The sequence below is a fragment of the Panulirus ornatus genome, chromosome 50 (genome assembly GCF_036320965.1).
Source record: "Panulirus ornatus isolate Po-2019 chromosome 50, ASM3632096v1, whole genome shotgun sequence".
Taxonomy (NCBI): Eukaryota; Metazoa; Arthropoda; class Malacostraca; order Decapoda; family Palinuridae; genus Panulirus; species Panulirus ornatus.
In genome coordinates, this window is record NC_092273.1 from 28026271 (window position 1) to 28049379 (window position 23109).

Consider the following 23109-nt stretch of genomic DNA (forward strand, 5'->3'; position numbering starts at 1 on the left):
CACTTTACTTTCGTCATACATTATGAGAAAATAAATAAAATCAAGCAGTTTTGCAAGATATGAGCAATTTCACCAGAAATTTTGCCGAGAATCGTTCATTAAGTGGTGTTCCTCTAGATGGTTTATAATTCTGTCCTGAATGATTGTTTTCATAAGGTTACAAACTATAGACGTGAAGCTACGTGGACGATGAATCCCATGCAGTGGCTTATCTTTTTTTTTTTTTTGAATTTCGGCGCTGCATTGGGAAAGTTTGTCTTTCCTCTGAATCTTTCCCATAGACTTGGGACTTTATATCTAATTTTTTCCTTTCTCAATTTCCTCAGATAATATATATCAAGGCTTGCCAATTTGTTTACTTACATTCCATTTATTGCTGATAACATATCTTCAACTGTTATATCATATTGTTGCGGAACAATCTCCTCTCCTAACATTGGAACTTGACGTGGGACATTAGATGTATCTTCAATCATGGAGATATAAATAAGTTATATTATCTTTACCATTACTTCGGTGTCTTGAACCAAGTCATCGATTTCTGTAATCAGTTAACTGACTGAGTGATGATGCTTTTGCTTCTACCATAAATATAAAACTCCTTAGTGTTTCATCTACTATTTTCAGCCATATGTGCTTCATCCTGAGTCTTAATTTGACGTATTACATATGTTACTGTCATGTTGGTTATCGGAACGCATGTAAAAATGCTGCCACGAATCCACGAATTCAACAAAGGTTCATTGATCAATCACCGAGACTGAACGCCCTACTGAGTAGGGTGTTTTCCATGCCGTTCATGGGAAGTTCTCCTGAAATAACATTGTTGTCAGTTTTGTCACGGATACGTCGAACGAGCCGGCGATATTGTGCCAACAGAGACCTGTGTGTTGACAGCTGACAACAAGGGAGATTGGGTGGCAACTATTTTTGAAGAGATTTGTTGGGCGACCATCACTCGTATTCTCTTATGGTCAGCAGAACTAGTTTCCTTTACCTGCTCCAGGAACAGAACAGTAGAGCGGTTGCTGTTTGTATGTACATATTCGCGTGGATGAATTCGTCAATTGACCATAACAACAATAACTTCTGTTTTGCCGGGGTTCGAACACTACCAGGTCTCGGACCGAATGACGTAACGCCTCGGGGGTCTCAGTGTGCCTCACACTAGTTACGTCGAACTTTCGCTATAAGATACTTTTTAATTGAGGTATAGATCCCCCATCCCCCTCTTTTTCAAAATAGATCTTGTAAAGTCTATCAAGAAAATCTTTTGAATAAACATCTATGAAAAAAACACTTCTATATGGAATTATGATGTGCAAAATAAGATATACTTTTTATCATGAACGTGGAAATGTGTATAGTATGCAAATCAGATAAATAAAACAAAACTATTCATTTGTTTTGTCCTTAAATTTCATTAGAATCAAAGGACAAATATGGCGGTTTCGTTCAGTGATTCCTCTTCAGCCTCGACCAAGATGAACGCCTCTGATCTTCACCAACATCTGAATGTTTATGATGATTTACGTGTATTCAGTAAAGTAAATTGTATTTTGAGATAATATGCGATAGATGTATAACGACCCAGAAATACAATAGAGTAATAATTCAATGGTAATGTGATAGAGTAGTGCTCTTAGGTGTTGCTTCCCTCTACCTACCGTGAGTGTGAAATGGTGTCACAGTTCTGGTCAGCTTTGCTGCTTCACTTACCACTGAAGTCTGTTAAGTAACAATAGATAGACAAGTATTTGTCAAGGAACATCATATATTAGATAGACAAGTATTTGTCAAGGAACATCATATATTAGATAGACAAGTATTTGTCAAGGAACATCATATATTAGATAGACAAGTATTTGTCAAGGAACATCATATATTAGATAGACAAGTATTTGTTAAGGAACATCATATATTAGATAGACAAGTATTTGTCATGGAACATCATATATTAGATAGACAAGTATTTGTCAAGGAACATCATATATTAGATAGACAAGTATTTGTCCTAGGCTATCACTAGTGTTGTGCTGGCCATAGTGATATAAGAGGTAGGCCAGGTTGGTTAGAATGGCAACTTGTAAGACAGAGAAAGGATATGGGTATGTCTCGGTAAATGAGAGTTTAAGTGCTGTAGGGAAGGAGTAATCTCTTGGTTAATGGTGACTTGTAAGACAGAGAAAGGATATGGGTATGTCTTGGTAAATGAGAGTTTAAGTGCTATAGGGAAGGAGTAATCTCTTGGCTAATGGTGACTTGTAAGACAGAGAAAGGATATGGGTATGTCTCGGTAAATGAGAGTTTAAGTGCTGTAGGGAAGGAGTAATCTCTTGGTTAATGTGATTGCTTGTGTCTGTAGGCTTCTGGACGAGTCCCCAAGATGGCTGATCATCCGTGGGCAACACGAGCGGGCGCTACGGGTGTTGGAGAAGGCCGCCAAACAGAATAAAGTCACTCTGCCATCCAAGGCGGAGCTCCTCAAGCTTATGGAAGAAATTCAACACAAGGTATTGTCAAGGGTATCATTAGACTATAGTGCTATCCCACAAGGTGTCAAATCCAATCGGATGTCTGATCAGAAACACACATCTTTTATCTTGAAGATGTCACTTGCTTGTCTGATTATGATGAATGAATCTTAAATCTTATGTTGTATATGAGATTATGGTGAACATGTGCACCTTGAACTTTGATTTTGGAAAGCAGTGCTGTGTATTATGAATTCCATGCATCTGTAATCATTAATTGTAAATATGAGTCTTTATATATATATATATATATATATATATATATATATATATATATATATATATATATATATATATATATATATATATATATATTTTTTTTTTTTTTTTTTTTCATACTATTCGCTATTTCCCGCGATAGCGAGGTAGCGTTAAGAACAGAGGACTGGGCCTTTGAGGGAATATCCTCACCTGGCCCTCTTCTCTGTTCCTTCTTTTGGAAAAAAAAAAAAGAGAGGGGAGGATTTCCAGCCCCCCGCTCCCTTCCCTTTTAGTCGCCTTCTACGACACGCAGGGAATACGTGGGAAGTATTCTTTCTCCCCTATCCCCAGGGATAATATATATATATATATATATATATATATATATATATATATATATATATATATATATATATATATATATATATATATATATATATATATATATATATATATTATCCCTGGGGATAGGGGATTAAGAATACTTCCCACGTATTCCCTGCGTGTCGTAGAAGGCGACTAAAAGGGGAGGCAGCGGGGGGCTGGAAATCCTCCCCTCTCGTTTTTTTTTTTTTAATTTTCCAAAAGAAGGAACAGAGGGGGCCAGGTGAGGACATTCCAGAAAAGGCCCAGTAATCTGTTCTTAACGCTACCTCGCTAACGCGGGAAATGGCAAATAGTTTAAAAGAAAAGAAAAAAAAATAAATATATATATATATATATATATATATATATATATATATATATATATATATATATATATATATATATATATATATATATATATCCCTGGGGTTAGGGGAATAAGAATACTTCCCACGTATTCCCTGCGTGTCGTAGAAGGCGACTAAAAGGCGAGGGAGCGGGGGGCTGGAAATCCTCCCCTCTCGTTTTTTTTTTAATTTTCCAAAAGAAGGAACAGAGGGGGCCAGGTGAGGATATTCCAAAAAAGGCTCAGTCCTCTGTTCTTAACGCTACCTCGCTAACGCGGGAAATGGCGAATAGTTTAAAAGAAAGAAAAGATATATATATATATATATATATATATATATATATATATATATATATATATATATATATATATATATATATATATATATATATATATATATATATATATATATATATATATATATATATATAAAGTAAGTATGAAGTCTGTTGGGGATGAGAGAGCTTGGGAAGTGAGTCAGTTGTTATTCGCTGATGATACAGCGCTGGTGGCTGATTCTTGTGAGAAACTGCAGAAGCTGGTGACTGAGTTTGGTAAAGTGTGTGAAAGAAGAAAGTTAAGAGTAAATGTGAATAAGAGCAAGATTATTAGGTACAGTAGGGTTGAGGGTCAAGTCAATTGGGAGGTAAGTTTGAATGGAGAAAAACTGGAGGAAGTAAAGTGTTTTAGATATCTGGGAGTGGATCTGGCAGCGGATGGAACCATGGAAGCGGAAGTGAATCATAGGGTGGGTGAGGGGGCGAAAATTCTGGGAGCCTTGAAGAATGTGTGGAAGTCGAGAACATTTTCTCAGAAAGCAAAAATGGCTATGTTTGAAGGAGTGGTTCCAACAATGTTGTATGGTTGCGAGGTGTGGGCCATGGATAGCGTTGTGCGCAGGAGGGTGGATGTGCTGGAAATGAGATGTTTGAGGACAATATGTGGTGTGAGGTGGTTTGATTGAGTAAGTAATGTAAGGGTGAGAGAGATGTGTGGAAATAAAATGAACGTGGTTGAGAGAGCAGAAGAGGGTGTTTTGAAATGGTTTGGGCACCTGGAGAGAATGAGTAAGGAAAGATTGACCAAGAGGATATATGTGTCGGAGGTGGAGGGAACGAGGATAAGTGGGAGACCAAATTGGAGGTGGAAAGATGGAGTGAAAAAGATTTTGAGTGATCGGGGCCTGAACATGCAGGAGGGTGAAAGGCGTGCAAGGAATAGAGTGAATTGGATCAATGTGGTATACCGGGGTCGACGTGCTTTCAGTGGATTGAATCAGGGCATGCGAAGCGTCTGGGGTAAACCATGGAAAGTTGTGTGGGGCCTGGATGTGGAAAGGGAGCTGTGGTTTCGGGCATTATTGCATGACAGCTAGAGACTGAGTGTGAACGAATATGGCCTTTGTTGTCTTTTCCTAGCGCTACCTCGCTCACATGAGGGGGGAGGTGGATGTTATTCCATGTGTGGCGAGGTGGCGATGGGAATGAATAAAGACACACAGTGTGAATTGTGCGCATGTGTATATATGTATGTGTCTGTGTGTGTATATATATATGTGTACATTCAAATGTATGGGTATGTATATTTGCGTGTGTGGACGTGTATGTATATACATGTGTATGGGGGTGGGTTGGGCCATTTCTTTCGTCTGTTTCCTTGCGCTACCTCGCAAACGCGGGAGACAGCGACAAAGCAAATAAAAATAAATTTTTTTTTTTTTATTGCTTTGTCGCTGTCTCCCGCGTTTGCGAGGTAGCGCAAGGAAACAGACGAAAGAAATGGCCCAACCCCCCCCATACACATGTTTATACATACGTCCACACACGCAAATATACATACCTACACAGCTTTCCATGGTTTACCCCAGACGCTTCACATGCCTTGATTCAATCCATGACAGCACGTCAACCCCGGTATACCACATCGCTCCAATTCACTCTATTCCTTGCCCTCCTTTCACCCTCCTGCATGTTCAGGCCCCGATCACACAAAATCTTTTTCACTCCATCTTTCCACCTCCAATTTGGTCTCCCTCTTCTCCTCGTTCCCTCCACCTCCGACACATATATCCTCTTGGTCAATCTTTCCTCACTCATTCTCTCCATGTGCCCAAACCACTTCAAAACACCCTCTTCTGCTCTCTCAACCACGCTCTTTTTATTTCCACACATCTCTCTTACCCTTACGTTACTCACTCGATCAAACCACCTCACACCACACATTGTCCTCAAACATCTCATTTTCAGCACATCCATCCTCCTGCGCACAACTCTATCCATAGCCCACGCCTCGCAACCATACAACATTGTTGGAACCACTATTCCTTCAAACATACCCATTTTTGCTTTCCGAGATAATGTTCTCGACTTCCACACATTCTTCAAGGCTCCCAGAATTTTCGCCCCCTCCCCCACCCTATGATCCACTTCCGCTTCCATGGTTCCATCCGCTGCCAGATCCACTCCCAGATATCTAAAACACTTCACTTCCTCCAGTTTTTCTCCATTCAAACTCACCTCCCAATTGACTTGACCCTCAACCCTACTGTACCTAATAACCTTGCTCTTATTCACATTTACTCTTAATACATATATATATATATATATATATATATATATATATATATATATATATATATATATATATATATATATATATATATATATATATATATATTGGAAAGGATCACAATTTTGCGCGTGATCAAGATATTTCTATGAGTCCACGGGGAAAATGAAACACAAAAAGTTCCCAAGAGCACTTTCGTGTAATAATCACATCATCAGGGGAGACACAAGAGAGAAATATAACAGTCAGTTGATATACATCGATGTATTATATACATATATATGTATATATATATATATATATATATATATATATATATATATATATATATATATATATATATATATATATATATATATATATATATATATGTATATATCTACATATATATTATCCCTGGAGATGGGGAAAAGAATACTTCCCACGCATTCCTCATGTGTCATAGAAGTCGACTAAAGGGGACGGGGGCTGGGGGCTGGAAACCCTTCCTTCCTTGTATTTTAACCTTCTAAAAATGAAAACAGAAGAAGCAGTCACGCGGGGAGTGCTCATCCTCCTCGAAGGCTCAGATAGGGGTGTCTAAATGTATGTGAATTTAACCAAAATGAGAAAAAAAGAGAGCTAGGTAGTATGTTTGAGGAAAGGAACCTGGATGTTTTGGCTCTGGGGGAAACGAAGCTCAAGAGAAGGAGTAGCACTACTCCTGATACAGGAGTGATGGGAGTATGTGATAGAGTGTAAGAAGGCAAACTTTAGATTGATATGGGTAAAACTGAAAGTAGATGGAGAGAGATGGGTGATTATTGGTGCATATGTACCTGGGCATGAGAAGAAAGATCATGAGAGGCAAGTGTTTTGGGAGAAGCTCCGTGAGTGTGTTAGTACTTTTGATGCACGAGACCGGGTTATAGTGATGGGTGATTTGAATTCAAAGGTGAGTAATGTGGCAGTTGAGGGAATAATTGGTGTACGTACATGGGGTGTTCAGTGTTATAAATGGAAATGGTGAAGAGCTTGTAGATTTATGTGCTGAAAAAGGACTGGTTATTGGGAATACCTGGTTCAATAAGAGAGATATATATAAGTATACGTATGTAAGTAGGAGAGATGGCCAGAGAGCGTTATTGGATTACGTGTTGATTGATAGAAGCGAAGGTGAGACTTTTGGATGTTAATGTGCTGAGAGGTGCAACTGGAGGGATGTCTGCTCATTATCTTGTGGAAGCGAAGGTGAAGATTTGTAGAGGTATTCAGAAAAGAAGAGAGAATGTTGGGGTGAGGAGAGTGGTGAGAGTAAGTGAGCTTGGGAAGGAGACTTGTGTGAGGCAGTACTAGGGAGACTGAGTACAAAATGGAAAAAGGTGAGAACAAAGGACGTGGTGGGAGTGGTGGAGAAATGGGATGTATTTAGGGAAGCAGTGATGGCTTGCGCAAAAGATGCTTCTGGCATGAGAAGCGTGAGAGGTGGGCAGTTTAGAAAGGGTAGTGAGTGGTGGAATAAAGAAGGAAGATTATTAGTGAAAGAGGAAAGAGAGGCATTTGGAAGATTTTTGCTGGGAAATAATGCAAATGACTGGGAGATGTATAAAAGAAAGAGGCAGGAGGTCAAGAGAAAGGTGCAAGAGGAGAAAAAGAGGGCGAATGAGAGTTAAGGTGAGAGAGTATCATTAAATTTTGGTGAGAATAAAAAGATGTTTTGGAAGGAGGTAAATAAAGTGCGTAAGACAAGGGAACACTGGGAATTTCACTGATGGGGGCTAATGGGGAGTTGGTGACAAGTAGTGATGTGAGAAGGAGATGGAGTGAGTATTTTGAAGGTTTGTTGAATGTGTTTGATGATAAGGAGGCAGATTTAGGGTGTTTTGGTCGAGGTGGTGTGCAAAGTGAGAGCGTTAGGGAGAATGATTTGGTAAACAGAGATGTAGTAAAAGCTTTGCGGAAGGTGAATGCAGACAAGGCAGCAGGTTTGGATGGTATTGCAGTGGAATTTATTAAAAAAGGGGGTGACTGTATTGTTGACTGGTTGGTAAGGTTATTTAATGTATGTATGACTCATGTTGAGGTGCCTGAGGATTGGCGGAATGATTGCATACTGCCATTGTACAAAGGCAAAGGTGATAAAAGTCAGTGCTCAAATTAGAGAGAGGAATAAGTTTCACGAGTATTCCTGAGAAATCATATGGGTATATGAGGGTATTGACTGAGAGAGTGAAGGCATGTACAGAGCATCAGATTGGGGAAGAGCAGTGTGGTTTCAGAAGTGGTAGAGGATGTGTGGATCAGGTGTTTGCTTTGAAGAATGTATGTGAGAAATACTTAGAAAAGCAAATGGATTTGTATGTAGCATTTATGGATCTGGAGAAGGCATATGATAGAGTTGATAGAGATGCTCTGTGGAAGGTATTAAGAATATATGGTGTGGGAGGCAAGTTGTTAGAACCTGTGAAAAGTTCTTATCGAGAATGTAAGGCATGTGTACGTGTAGGAAGAGAGGACAGTGATTGATTCTCAGAGAATGTTGGTTTGGGGAAGGGTGTGTGATGTCTCCATGGTTGTTTAATTTGTTTATGGATGGGGTTGTCAAGGAGGTGAATGCAAGAGTTTTGGAAAGAGAGGCAAGTATGAAGTCTGTTGTGGATGAAAGAGCTTGGGAAGTGAGTCAGTTGTTGTTCGCTGATGATACAGCGCTGGTGGCTGATTCGTGTGAGAAACTGCAGAAGCTGGTGACTGAGTTTGGTAAAGTGTGTGAAAGAAGAAAGCTACGAGTAAATGTGAATAAGAGCAAGGTTAGTCAGCACAGTAGGGTTGAGGGACAAGTCAACTGGGAGATAAGTTTCAATTGAAGGAAGTGAAGTGTTTTAGATATCTGGGAGTGGATTTGGCAGTGGATCGAACCATGGAAGCAGAAGTGAATCATAGGGTTGGGGAGGGGGCGAAAGTTTTGGCAGCGTTGAAGAATGTGTGGAAGTCGAGAACATTATCTCGGAAAGCAAAAATGGGTATGTTTGAAGGAACAGTGTTTCCAACAATGTTAATGGTTGCAAGGCGCGGGCTATAGATAGAGTTGTGCGGAGGGTGGATGTGATGGAAATGAGATGTTTGAGGACAATGTGTGGTGTGAGGTGATTTGATTGAGTAAGTAATAATAGGGCAAGAGAGATGTGTGGCAATAGAATGAGTGTGGTTCAGAGAACAGAAGAGGGTGTTTTGAAATAGTTTGGTCACTTCCTCCAGTTTTTCTCCATTCAAACTTACCTTCCAATTGACTTGTCCCTCAACCCTATTGTACCTATTAACCTTGCTCTTATTCACATTTACTCTCAGCTTTTTTCTTTCACATACTCTACCAAACTCAGTCACCAGCTTCTGCAGTTTCTCACACGAATCAGCCACCGGCGCTGTATCATCAGCGAACAACAACTGACTCACTTCCCAAGCTCTCTCATCCACAACAGACTGCATACTTGCCCCTCTTTCCAAAACTCTTGCATTCACCTTACTAACAACCCCATCCATAAACAAATTAAACAACCATGGGGACATTACACACCCCTGCCGCAAACCTACATTCACTGAGAACCAATCACTTTCCTCTCTTCCTACACGTACATATGCCTTACATTCTCGATAAAATCTTTTCACTGGTTCTAAGAATGTACCTCCTACGCCATGCATTCTTAATACCTTCCACAGAGCATCTGTATCAACTCTATCATATGCTTTCTCCAGATCCATAAATGCTACATACAAATCCGTTTGTTTTTTTAAGTATTTCTCACATATATTTTGAAAGCAAACACCTGACCTACATATCCTGTACCACTTCTAAAACCACACAGCTCTTCCCCAATCTGATGCTCTGTACATGCCTTCACCCTCTCAATCAATACCCTCCCATATAATTTACCAGGAATACTCAACAAACTTATACCTCTGTAATTTGAGCACTCATTCTTATCCCCTTTGCCTTTGTACAATGGCACTATGGAAACATTACGCCAGTTCTCAGGCACCTCAACATGAGTCATACATACAGTAACAACCTTACCAACCAGTCAACAAAGCAGTCACCTTCCCACGTGTGTGTTACAGGTTTGGCACCTGAAAATATGATCTTTAATATTTTTCTGCATCCTTGGCCAGAAATACCTCAAACGAGTTTGCTTACAGCATTTATCTGCGCCTGGGTGTGCGGCCTTTGGTGAATCATGTGCTAACTTTAAGAAATCTTGTGCTAATGCTGTTGGAATTATTGTTTGCTTAACAACACGGGCAGGTACTCCTAATTTCGCGTCCCCGCACAGGACTCCCTGTGCTAGATACAATTCTCTGACTGGAACAACTGTTTTAGCATCCAATGAAGATCTTAAACCCTCTAGGCATTCTATGACAGGACCCTAGACTGGGTCATCCCGTTGATGTCGTGTCAACCTTTCTACATCAAAATCTACGGGGCTATTGCCTACAGTGACTGTACTCACTCTTCGGGAAAGCGAGTCTGCAACTACATTGGATGAACCCGAAACAAAGCGAAGATCTGGGTCAAATGCTTGTATAGTTAAGAACCACCTCTGAAACTTTCCTGTAGGATCTTGTCTTTGAAAAATACCCAACAGAGCTCTGTGATCTGTATAAACTGTAATAGGGTAACGATATATGTATTCCTTAAAATGTTTGAGTGCCCAAACAACTGCAAGGCCTTCCAATTCTGTTATTGAGTATTTCAATTCCGTCTTCGAACATGAACGGCTCGAATAAGCTATGGGAAAAAGTCTACCCTTATTTGACTCCTGCATAAGTACAGCTCCAAGACCCTGTTTAAAAGCATCTGTTGTGTGCAAAATGAAGGGTTTCTCAAAGTTGGGAAATCGAAGGATAGGCGCCTCGATCAAGTGTTGCTTAAGTAAGTTAAACGCATTGTCTTGCGCTGTAGACCATTGGAATGTAACTCCCGGTTTCAGAAGTGAAGTGAGGGGGTTTGCGATCCTCGCGAAATTAGCCATAAATCTTCAGTAATATCCTGCTAAACCAGGGAAGGATTTGACCTTGTCTGTTGTGGAAGGGACTGGCCATTCTACAATTGTTTTTACTTTATCTGCATTAGGTTGAATACCGTTTTCATCAACGGTGTGACCTAAGTGATCAATTCTTGTCTGTAGAAAGGAACATTTGGATAACTTGACTTTTAGGTTTGCATCCTTAAGTCGTAGAAATACTCTCTCAAGACTTTTGAAATGAGAAGCAATGTCTGGAGACATGACAATTATATCATCAAGATAAACCAATACATCTTTGCCCAACATGTGACGACAAATGTTAGTCATTAACCTTGAGAAGGTGATCACCGGTGAGGAATGAAGACCGAAGGCCATGATGCATATGAACTGCCAATGACCATCTGGCGTACTGAACACAGTCAGGGGGCGGCTTTCCTCTGACAAGGGAATCTGCCAAAATCCGCTCAATAAATCCAAAGTTGAAAATACCTTATTGTTACCGAGGCTATGAAGAAGCTCTGATACCACTGGTAATGGGAAACCATCTTTCAAAGTGATCTTGTTGTTAATTTTTCTAAAATTTATGACTGGTCTAAAAGTTCCGTCCTTTTTCGGAACTATCAGAAGTGGTGAATTCCATGGTGATCGTGATTCCTCTATGACCTTATCTTTCAACATGTCCTCAACAAGTTTGCTTGCTATGTCTCTGTGCGCGTGTGGCAACCGATAGGCAGGGACGTAAATGGGACGTGTGTGTTTTTCTGTAAGTTAATAGCGTGAACATCCAAATGAGTTCTACCGAGTGGTTCTCCTGATAAGGCAATAGTAGACCTATACTGGTTAAGTAAGTCTGTTAACTGGTCAACATGCTTGGTTAATCCTACCTTGGGTATCATGTCGGGGGTGATGGTGGGGAGCTGACTCGAGCCGTGCACTGCTGAGTCAGGGGTAGGAGGAGTAGGTGGTGGTGGGTTAATGGAATGTGAGACTAGATGGATGTTAAACTCATGTAACTCCTCGTCTTGAATTCTCGACTTCAAAACGGAGAATTCCACAAGCTTGGTCCCTCTACGGAGACGGACAGTTGTGGGTCCCTTATTGGCAATGTATATGGTGACCTCTCCATCTGCGGTCTCATGAATAGAGGCATCCATCGATAGTCCTTTGCCAGTTAGTGATGAAGGTTGAGCGACTACTCTTAGTGCGAGATCACGCTAAGTCTCAGTCCATGATCAGTCATCCATGGTCGAGAAAGTGAGAGAGGAACCTTCGTTAATGTGTTACTATGCAGAGTCATGTTTGTTTTCAGTTGACCAGGGCAATGATGAGTAGAAAAATAAAAAGGATGCGTATTGTCTACCGTGAAGCAGGACGTGGGAGCAGATGTGTTAATGACTCTGACTGAGTGAAAACTCTTCTATGACAATGGCAGGAACGTATTATCAACACAAAGAACATTTTCATGATAAATAGGACGACAGATCTTATGTTGTGCCATAGAGTGGCGTCCTAGTAACAAGTTAGCAGGAAAAGTTACACCACGAACATTGTAAGGGGTTACGGTAATGACTGAGTCGCCTATGCGAATGTTCATTCTAATAGTTCCCCTTACGTCGAGATTTTCATTTGAGAAGGGATGGGTAAAAGTACGAGCATTGAACAAGTTGAGTGCGCCCCATTAATGGTTGAATAAAATCATAATGAATGACATCTGCTTCCGTGCTGCTGTCTAGAAAGATTGTGATTGGCTTAACCTGGAAAGAACCCACTAAATCGAAACTTGTAATGTGAGAAAATGGCGAAGAACGAAAATGTCTTAAGAGTTCCTTATGTGATGGAGTCTTGTCATGAGCGAGAGATTGTCATTGTTGATAATGACATGATGAACCTGTGTTAGATGACGTCTGTCTAGCTAATGCTCGACATTCCGCTGAAGTGTGTCTAGCGTTCCTATGATATGAACACCAGCTTGGTGTTGGGCGCGTGCAGGTGAAGGTCAGCTTGGTGTCTGACTGCAGGAAATTATGACACTGTCTGCAGCATTGTGACGACCGAGGTTGTGATGACATGGGTCGTTGACTGCGTTTGTTGTTCTGGTCGAGGCGTGAGAAAGAGTCCGATGTGTAAGGACACACATTCGCTTTATGTCCTGCTTGGCCACACCGGAAACACGTAACCTTATGTGAGTGTTTGTCATCACTGAATCGCTTTAATTGACCGTGAGAGGAATGATTGTGTTGATCACTAGAATGTTTCCTCATACTCTGGGAAGCCGACACCCTCCCCAGTGTCTTGGTGTTATGATATCCACCTTTCTTTTGAGTGTAATTCAATACTTTCGTTACTGACCATGATGGGTCGATGTCTTCATTAAGTAACCACCGAGTTACGTCTGGAGGCAAGTCCTTGAGAATAAAGATTATGTATAATAAACGCATGAGTGTTTGGACACGAGTTTCAGGCTTCATCATGGCCCACATCTTGGGTGAGGATTCATAAGCCTGCCTAAATAAGCTCATTCTTCCATGTAAGGTACTCCAGTGATCAGGGATTGACGTATCATCCATGTATGTTGTGTTAAGAGCACGTAAAAAGGGCGTGTAGTAAACTATCTGAGAATGATTCCTCACAACCTAATGTAAACAACGTTTTAAATTCTTCCCAAGATGTACAGTTTTGAATGTCATCTGAGTCATAAACATCCTTAGCGTAAGTGTTAGGCTGGTTGAAATCAATGAGATTTTTATCAGCCGATATAAGCGCTCTGTCTCCTGAATCACCATTATGTTCAACACTGTCCTCTACGTTCCTGATCCACCGATCAAAATTTGATAGTTTACCATCAAATAACTCGTGTGGTTCCCTCGCTTGTTTTAGTGTGAAAACTGTTTTTTTTTGTGAAGTATCTGATTGTCCTGAGTTTTCGTGATGTGGAGGGGGAGGTGGGTGTGGGTGTGGTAACGTATGAGAAGGTTTCTGTGGGTCATCTGTGTCACCAGAATCTGTCAAAACAACTTTGTGTGACGTCCCCATTTTAGAAGGTTGGTTCCGTTTATAGTAAGGGATCCTAGGTAATTTCCTAAGTACATATGAACCTTTACGATTACCGCATGGAATATCTTCGGACATGTAATACAATCAGACTTAAAGTGTTTAAGTAATAATCCTCTCGAAAAAATCAAAATGCAATGAACACTAATGTCCTAAACCAAAATACCTAACCCAAATATTATTCGAAAATATTGTAATGAAATAAAGGCAATAAAAACTCTGGCATAATAATCCAACCTTTCAATACAAGATTCTGTATGTGAAAGTAATCATCACTAAAAACAATAGTACCAATGTATGAAAACATAAGAATATATGCAAGAATAACTGAAAACCTTAGATTAATTTGCTAAACTACAAGGATGAATAATCATATTACCCAAAAGTATATATATATATCTATATTCATAGACTAGGAACTAGTAACACACAAAAGGAGCATACCTCACAGAGTGAACCATTTTGACACAGTTCTTATCTGAATGGAAGAATCGCTCGCGAAGACGTCTCGGGTGTGGCGTAGCGAGGGGGAGACGTGTGCAGAGTAGCGGCTCGCTGGGTGTAACGAGGTGAAGATGTGTGCAGAGTAGCGGCTCGCTGGGTGTAGCGAGGGGGGGGGGACGTGTGCAGAGTAGCGGCTGGCTGGGTGTAGCGAGGTGAAGATGTGTGCAGAGTAGCGGCTCGCTGGGTGTAGCGAGGTGAAGATGTGTGCAGAGTAGCGGCTCGCTAGCAGGAAAGTTGAGTGAGCGACAAGGGCTGGAACACGCGATGCTGACGTCTGGGATGTCACCACGGCTGATGATGACGCGTCTCTGGAGTGGTCGACAGGATGACCTACACGTTGGTGTTGGCAGGATCGCTGACCTTGCTAGAGACGCGTGGATGTGATGACAACACTCCACGGCGGTGGCGCTGTCTTCCCTTGCAAGCGACACAGTGTCAGCAATGCAATAAAGACTCATCTTCACTGCATTGAGGTACGGGTGATGGAGAAAGTAGCCGGCCATGGGGTTCCGCCCTTAACGTCCACTGGAGCGAGCGCCAAGACGGTGTCAGGTAGGCTTGTATGACTGCTGGCAACACCAGACGTAGAAATATGAAGTATATGTGACGGTCGTGTGTGGTCACGTGGGTTCTTACTTCGCTGCCACCATTTGTAAGGTTGAGTTGGGAGGAAGGAAATCAGGTCTTCTTCGTCTGTGGTACTCAATGAAGATCAGGCGGCCTTTGTAGATTTATTACAACAAAACGTGTACGTCCATCTGTAGTACTCTGGGCTAAAGTCTTATGACACATTACGACACACTCTAGTGAACAGTGTGACGATGCTGGCCAGTGTGTCCCCTTGGGTCACACTGGCAGGGGTTATATGGGAGTCCGTCAACACCCATTCAACAAGGTGTTCATATAACAGATCAGCTCTTACGTGTTCAAACATCCTGATGAACAGTAGCCCGTGGGAACAGTGAGCCCGTGGCAACATGCATATAACTCTATGTAACTCACAGTAAAATGATAATAACAAATAGTTAATGAAAAATTAATGGTAGTGTGCGTGAGTCTTACGTATATATATATGTTGTAAATGGCAATGGTGAAGAGCTTCTAGATTTATGTGCTGAAAACGGACTGACCTGGTTTAAAAAGATATATATATATATATATATATATATATATATATATATATATATATATATATATATATATATATATATATATATATATATATATATATATATATATATATATATATATTTTTTTTTTTTTTTCTTTTGCTTTGTCGCTGTCTCCCGCGTTTGCGAGGTAGCGCAAGGAAACAGACGAAAGAAATGGCCCAACCCACCCCCATACACATGTATATACATACGTCCACACACGCAAATATACATACCTACACAGCTTTCCATGGTTTACCCCAGACGCTTCACATGCCTTGATTCAATCCACTGACAGTCACGTCAACCCCGGTATACCACATCGCTCCAATTCACTCTATTCCTTGCCCTCCTTTCACCCTCCTGCATGTTCAGGCCCCGATCACACAAAATCTTTTTCACTCCATCTTTCCACCTCCAATTTGGTTTCCCTCTTCTCCTCGTTCCCTCCACCTCCGACACATATATCCTCTTGGTCAATCTTTCCTCACTCATTCTCTCCATGTGCCCAAACCATTTCAAAACACCCTCTTCTGCTCTCTCAACCACGCTCTTTTTATTTCCACACATCTCTCTTACCCTTACGTTACTTACTCGATCAAACCACCTCACACCACACATTGCCCTCAAACATCTCATTTCCAGCACATCCATCCTCCTGCGCACAACTCTATCCATAGCCCACGCCTCGCAACCATACAACATTGTTGGAACCACTATTCCTTCAAACATACCCATTTTTGCTTTCCGAGATAATGTTCTCGAGTTCCACACATTCTTCAAGGCTCCCAGAATTTTCGCCCCCTCCCCCACCCTATGATCCACTTCCGCTTCCATGGTTCCATCCGCTGCCAGATCCACCCCCAGATATCTAAAACACTTCACTTCCTTCAGTTTTTCTCCATTCAAACTCACCTCCCAATTGACTTGACCCTCAACCCTACTGTACCTAATAACCTTGCTCTTATTCACATTTACTCTTAACTTTCTTCTTTCACACACTTTACCAAACTCAGTCACCAGCTTCTGCAGTTTCTCACATGAATCAGCCACCAGCACTGTATCATCAGCGAACAACAACTGACTCACTTCCCAAGCTCTCTCATCCCCAACAGATTTCATACTTGCCCCTCTTTCCAAAACTCTTGCATTCACCTCCCTAACAACCCCATCCATAAACAAATTAAACAACCATGGAGACATCACACACCCCTGCCGCAAACCTACATTCACTGAGAACCAATCACTTTCCTCTCTTCCTACACGTACACATGCCTTATATCCTCGATAACAACTTTTCACTGCTTCTAACAACTTGCCTCCCACATCATATATTCTTAATACCTTCCACAGAGCATCTCTATCAACTCTATCATATGCCTTCTCCAGATCCATAAATGCTACATACAAATCCATTTGCTTTTCTAAGTATTTCTCACATACATTCTTCAAAGCAAACACCTGAACCACACATCCTCTACCACTTCTGAAGCCACACTGCTCTTCCCCAATCTGATGCTCTGTACATGCCTTCACCCTCTCAATCAATACCCTCCCATGTAATTTACCAGGAATACTCAACAAACTTATACCTCTGTAATTTGAGCACTCACTCTTATCCCCTTTGCCTTTGTACAATGGCACTATGCACGCATTCCGCCAATCCTCAGGCACCTCACCATGAGTCATACATACATTAAATAACCTTACCAACCAGTCAACAATACAGTCACCCCCTTTTTTAATAAATTCCACAGCAATACCATCCAAACCTGCTGCCTTGCCGGCTTTCAATTCCGTAAAGCTTTTACTACCTCTTCTCTGTTTACCAAATCATTTTCCCTAACCCTCTCACTTTGCACACCACCTCGACCAAAACACCCTATATCTGCCACTCTATCATCAAACACATTCAACAAACCTTCAAAATACTCACTCCATCTCCTTCTCACATCACCACTACTTGTTATCACCTCCCCATTTGCGCCCTTCACTGAAGTTCCCATTTGCTCCCTTGTCTTACGCACTTTATTTACCTCCTTCCAGAACATCTTTTTATTCTCCCTAAAATTTAATGATACTCTCTCACCCCAACTCTCATTTGCCCTTTTTTTCACCTCTTGCACCTTTCTCTTGACCTCCTATCTCTTTCTTTTATACGTCTCCCACTCAATTGCATTTTTTCCCTGCAAAAATCGTCCAAATGCCTCTCTCTTCTCTTTCACTAATACTCTTACTTCTTCATCCCACCACTCACTACCCTTTCTAATCAACCCACCTCCCACTCTTCTCATGCCACAAGCATCTTTTGCGCAATCCATCACTGATTCCCTAAATACATCCCATTCCTCCCCCACTCCCCTTACTTCCATTGTTCTCACCTTTTTCCCTTCTGTACTCAGTCTCTCCTGGTACTTCCTCACACAAGTCTCCTTCCCAAGCTCACTCACTCTCACCACCCTCTTCACCCCAACATTCACTCTTCCTTTCTGAAAACCCATACAAATCTTCACCTTAGCCTCCACAAGATAATGATCAGACATCCCTCCAGTAGCACCTCTCAGCACATTAACATCCAAAAGTCTCTCTTTTGCACGCCTGTCAATTAACACGTAATCCAATAACGCTCTCTGGCCATCTCTCCTACTTACATAAGTATACTTATGTATATCTCGCTTTTTAAACCAGGTATTCCCAATCATCAGTCCTTTTTCAGCACATAAATCTACAAGCTCTTCACCATTTCCATTTACAACAATGAACACCCCATGTATACCAATTATTCCCTCAACTGCCACATTACTCACCTTTGCATTCAAATCACCCATCACTATAACCCGGTCTCGTGCATCAAAACCACTAACACACTCATTCAGCTGCTCCCAAAACACTTGCCTCTCATGATCTTTCTTCTCATGCCCAGGTGCATATGCACCAATAATCACCCATCTCTCTCCATCAACTTTCAGTTTTACCCATATTAATCGAGAATTTACTTTCTTACATTCCATCACATACTCCCACAACTCCTGTTTCAGGAGTACTGCTACTCCTTCCCTTGCTCTTGTCCTCTCACTAACCCCTGACTTTACTCCCAAGATATTCCAAACCACTCTTCCCCTTTACCCTTGAGCTTCGTTTCACTCAGAGCCAAAACATCCAGGTTCCTTTCCTCAGACATACTACCTATCTCTCCTTTTTTCACATCTTGGTTACATCCACACACATTTAGGCACCCCAATCTGAGCCTTCGAGGAGGATGAGCACTCCCCGCGTGACTCCTTCTTCTGTTTCCCATTTTAGAAAGTTAAAAAAATACAAGGAGGGGAGGATTTCTGGCCCCCCCGCTCCCGTCCCCTCTAGTCGCTTTCTACGACACGCGAGGAATGCGTGGGAAGTATTCTTTCACCCCTATCCCCAGGGATAATATACGTATATATATATATACACATACACACACACACACACACACACGCACATATACACACACACACATACATATATATACATATGAAAAATGTAAGAAACAATTTAGAAAACTGAAACTTCTAGCTTGAAAAGAAAATGAAAAAAAAAAAAAATGAATGTCACATAATGGTTCAACCTCTGGCTATGGAAAAAGGAAATGTTTAATTTATTTACACAACATCAATAGTAGTTCTCATCAATTTAACCACTGTATCAATAAGTAACGTAAGGGTAAGAGAGATGTGTGGAAATAAAAAGAGCGTGGTTGAGAGAGCAGAAGAGGGTGTTTTGAAATGGTTTGGGCACATGGAGAGAATGAGTGAGGAAAGATTGACCAAGAGGATATATGTGTCGGAGGTGGAGGGAACGAGGAGAAGAGGGAGACCAAATTGGAGGTGGAAAGATGGAGTGAAAAAGATTTTGTGTGATCGGGGCCTGAACATGCAGGAGGGTGAAAGGAGGGCAAGGAATAGAGTGAATTGGAGCGATGTGGTATACAGGGTTTGACGTGATGTCAGTGGATTGAATCAAGGCATGTGAAGCGTCTGGGGTAAACCATGGAAAGCTGTGTAGGTATGTATATTTGCGTGTGTGGACGTGTGTATGTACATGTGTATGGGGGGGGGGTTGGGCCATTTCTTTCGTCTGTTTCCTTGCGCTACCTCGCAAACGCGGGAGACAGCGACAAAGTATAAAAAAAAAAAAAAAAAAAAAAAAAAAAAAAAAAAAAAAATCAATAAGCTTCAATGTCTAAGGTACATTTTTTCCAGTTTCACTATTTTCTTGTCAAAGCACCATGTATGAAAACTATCACTCCAGTAACACAACTATAAACATTTACTTCCCCTTTAAAAAAAGTTCTGGGGAAGTCTGTCTCGATACACTGCGGGACACTCTACCACCTGGCGAGGTTTGTGTTGCAATGGTTCTTGATTCACAAACGTAGTAGCATCACTGGTGGCCAAGGTAGTTCCGTTGGCGAAGAGGAGCAGCATTAAGGTGATCGGCTGTGAATGCATTGACAAATGTCTTTCTACCTCTAATAACAGAGGAACCACCAGAAGTCAGGACAGCTTGGTTTCTTATTTCAGACACATCTACACCATTTACCAGCACCCCTTTGCTGCCTCTACCAGAAAGGTTTGAATTTATCTTGAGATCCCTCACAGTTAGACCTTTTGTGACACTTAAGTCACATTTTATTACCACATCTTCATTAGGATGCTGAAGCGTCGGTACAAGATGCTGAATTGGAACCAACTGTAAATGAAGCGTAAATGGACTGCCAGGAAACGTAGATGTAGCATACAGAACTCCACACACGTTCTTCACTCACATCACCGACCCAGGTCCATTGATCGATCGTCAGATTACTCTATTCTTCTGGTTCATATGAAGCCTCGCGAACACCGTGATACCGTTCGAATCTTCTCCGGAGTCGACCCCCGACTTGGGTTGACGTCCCTCACTGTCTATCCTCACACCCACTGTGTCTATCCAGCACTGGATATATATATATATATATATATATATATATATATATATATATATATATATATATATATATATATATATTTCTTTTTCTTTTCTTTCAAACTATTCGCCATTTCCCGCGTTAGCGAGGTAGCGTTAAGAACAGAGAACTGGGCCTTCGAGGGAATATCCTCACCTGGCCCCCTTCTCTGTTCCCTCTTTTGGAAAATCAAAAAAAAAAAAAAAAAAAATAATGAGAGGGGAGGATTTCCAGCCCCCCGCTCCGATATGGTCTATAATATATTTGTGTTCAAATTCTGTGCTGGTAAACTGGCCAACAGCCAACGCAGCTTTCATCATCCCTCAGGGATGGTCAATAAATTAGTACCTGCCTTAGGCTGGGATGTAAATGAAGCTATCAAACTATGTGAAGAGTAGTAGGTAATTAAGAAAGGTGTGATGATGTGCGAGAGAAGTGTGCAGCATGTGGAACGTGGAAGATGGTGCATGTGAGAAGTGGTAGTGAGTCACCAGTGGCATGAGGAAGTGAAGTTGCTAGTGAAAGAGATGAGAGAAGTGTATGGGTGTTAATTGCAAGAAAGGAGTATGAGTGATTGGAAGATGTTCAAGAGAATGCCACGAGAAGTCAAGAGGAGAGAGCAGTGGCTGAAAAAATCGGGAATAACTGTTGGGTGAAAAGTATTGGCAAACTTCAGGAAGAATTAGAAAATGTTTTGGAAGGAAGTTAATAGAAAAAGGAAAAGAAAAGAATAGGCAGGAGCATCAATGAAGGAAACAGACTGTTAAGTGGTAATAGGCAGAGATGATGTAAACAAATGGAATGGGTAATTTGACATTTTGCAAGAGTTGAATATGTTTAGACAATAGGGTGGCAGATGTGGGGTGTTTTGGTCATGGAGGTATATGAACTGAGGAAGTCAATTAGTTTGGTGAAAAAAGAAGTACAAGTGAATGCCTTGCCGAAGATGAGGAGTCGTACAGCAGCTGGGGAGGATGGAATTGCAGGTGAATTTCTTTCAAAAGCGAGTGCTGTGTTGTTGATTGTATAGTTAAGATTTATGTGAGGTGTCTAATTGGCATAATGTTTGCATAAAGACAATGTATAAAGGCAGTGGGAACAAAAATGAATGTTTGAATTACAAAGGTATAAGATGAAAAAGAAAGTGTGACTGAGGTAGTGTGGCATGCAAAGAGCATCAGACTGGGTAGGAATAATGTGACTATAGGATTAAGTAGATGATGTGTGGTTCAGGTGTCCTCTTTGAAGAATTTGTGTGAGTAACACTTTCAGAAAAAATATTGTATGTAAAATTTATGGATCTGGAGATGCTTTGTGGAAGGTGTTACAAGTATGTGGGTGTGGAACGAAAGCTAGCCAAAGCAGTGATGACTTTTTATCATGAAAATAAGGTGTCATGTGCAAAAAGGAGTGAGAAGGGTGAGTGGTTTCATGTGATGGTGGGTCTGCAGCAGGGGTGTATGATGCTACCATGGTTGTTTAATTTATTTATAGATAGGGTAATGAGGGATGTAAATGCATGGGGAAAAGGGGTTAGAGGCAAGGTGTCATTTGCGGTCTGCTAATAATGTAATGCTAGTGGTATATTTGAATGAAAAACTGCAAAAGCTAGTTTCTGATTCTGGAAGAGTGTCAAAGGAGAAAATTGAGAGCATATAAAAAAAAAAAAAAGTTGAGATAATGGTTAGTTGGGATGCAAGTTTCAGGAGGCTAAGGTTGTGGATGCATTGAGGGTTGTATGGAAAGAGAGGCCATTACCCATATATATATATATATATATATATATATATATATATATATATATATATATATATATATATATATATATATATATATATATATATATATATATATATATGAGTATAGGTATGTAAGTAGGAGAGATGGCCAGAGACCGTTATTGAATTACGTGTTAATTGATAGGCGTGCGAAAGAGAGACTTTTGGGTGTTAATGTGCTGAGAGGTGCAACTGGAGGGATGTCTGATCATTATCTTGTGGAGGCGAAGGTGAAGATTTGTAGAGGTTTTCAGAAAAGAAGAGAGAATGTTGGGGTGAAGAGATTGGTGAGAGTAAGTGAGCTTGGGAAGGAGACTTGTGTGAGGAAGTACCAGGAGAGGCTGAGCACAGAATGGAAAAAAGTGAGAACAACGGATGTAAGGGGAATGGGGGAGAAATGGGATGTATTTAGGAAAGCAGTGATGGCTTATACAAAAGATTCTTGTGGCATGAGAAGCGTGGGAGGTGAGCAGATTAGAAACGGTAGTGAGTGGTGGGATGAAGAAGTAAGAGTATTAGTGAAGGAGAAGAGAGAGTCATTTGAACGATTTTTGCGGGGAAAAAATGCAAATGACTGGAGATGTTTAAAAGAAAGAGGCAGGAGGTCAAGAGAAAGGTGCAAGAGGTGAAAA

At 41.0% G+C, this 23109-nt stretch overlaps 1 protein-coding gene across 2 annotated transcripts in view; it reads left to right on the top strand.

Annotated features, from left to right (window-relative positions):
- LOC139764694 (organic cation transporter protein-like) overlaps window positions 1–23109 on the top strand; it is a 120749-nt gene that overhangs the window by 66382 nt on the left and 31258 nt on the right. For both annotated transcript variants that reach the window (XM_071691581.1, XM_071691580.1), the window contains exon 8: window positions 2366–2513. In XM_071691581.1, coding sequence (XP_071547682.1) covers window positions 2366–2513 — 148 coding nt within the window. The remainder of the gene's footprint in view (window positions 1–2365; window positions 2514–23109) is intronic.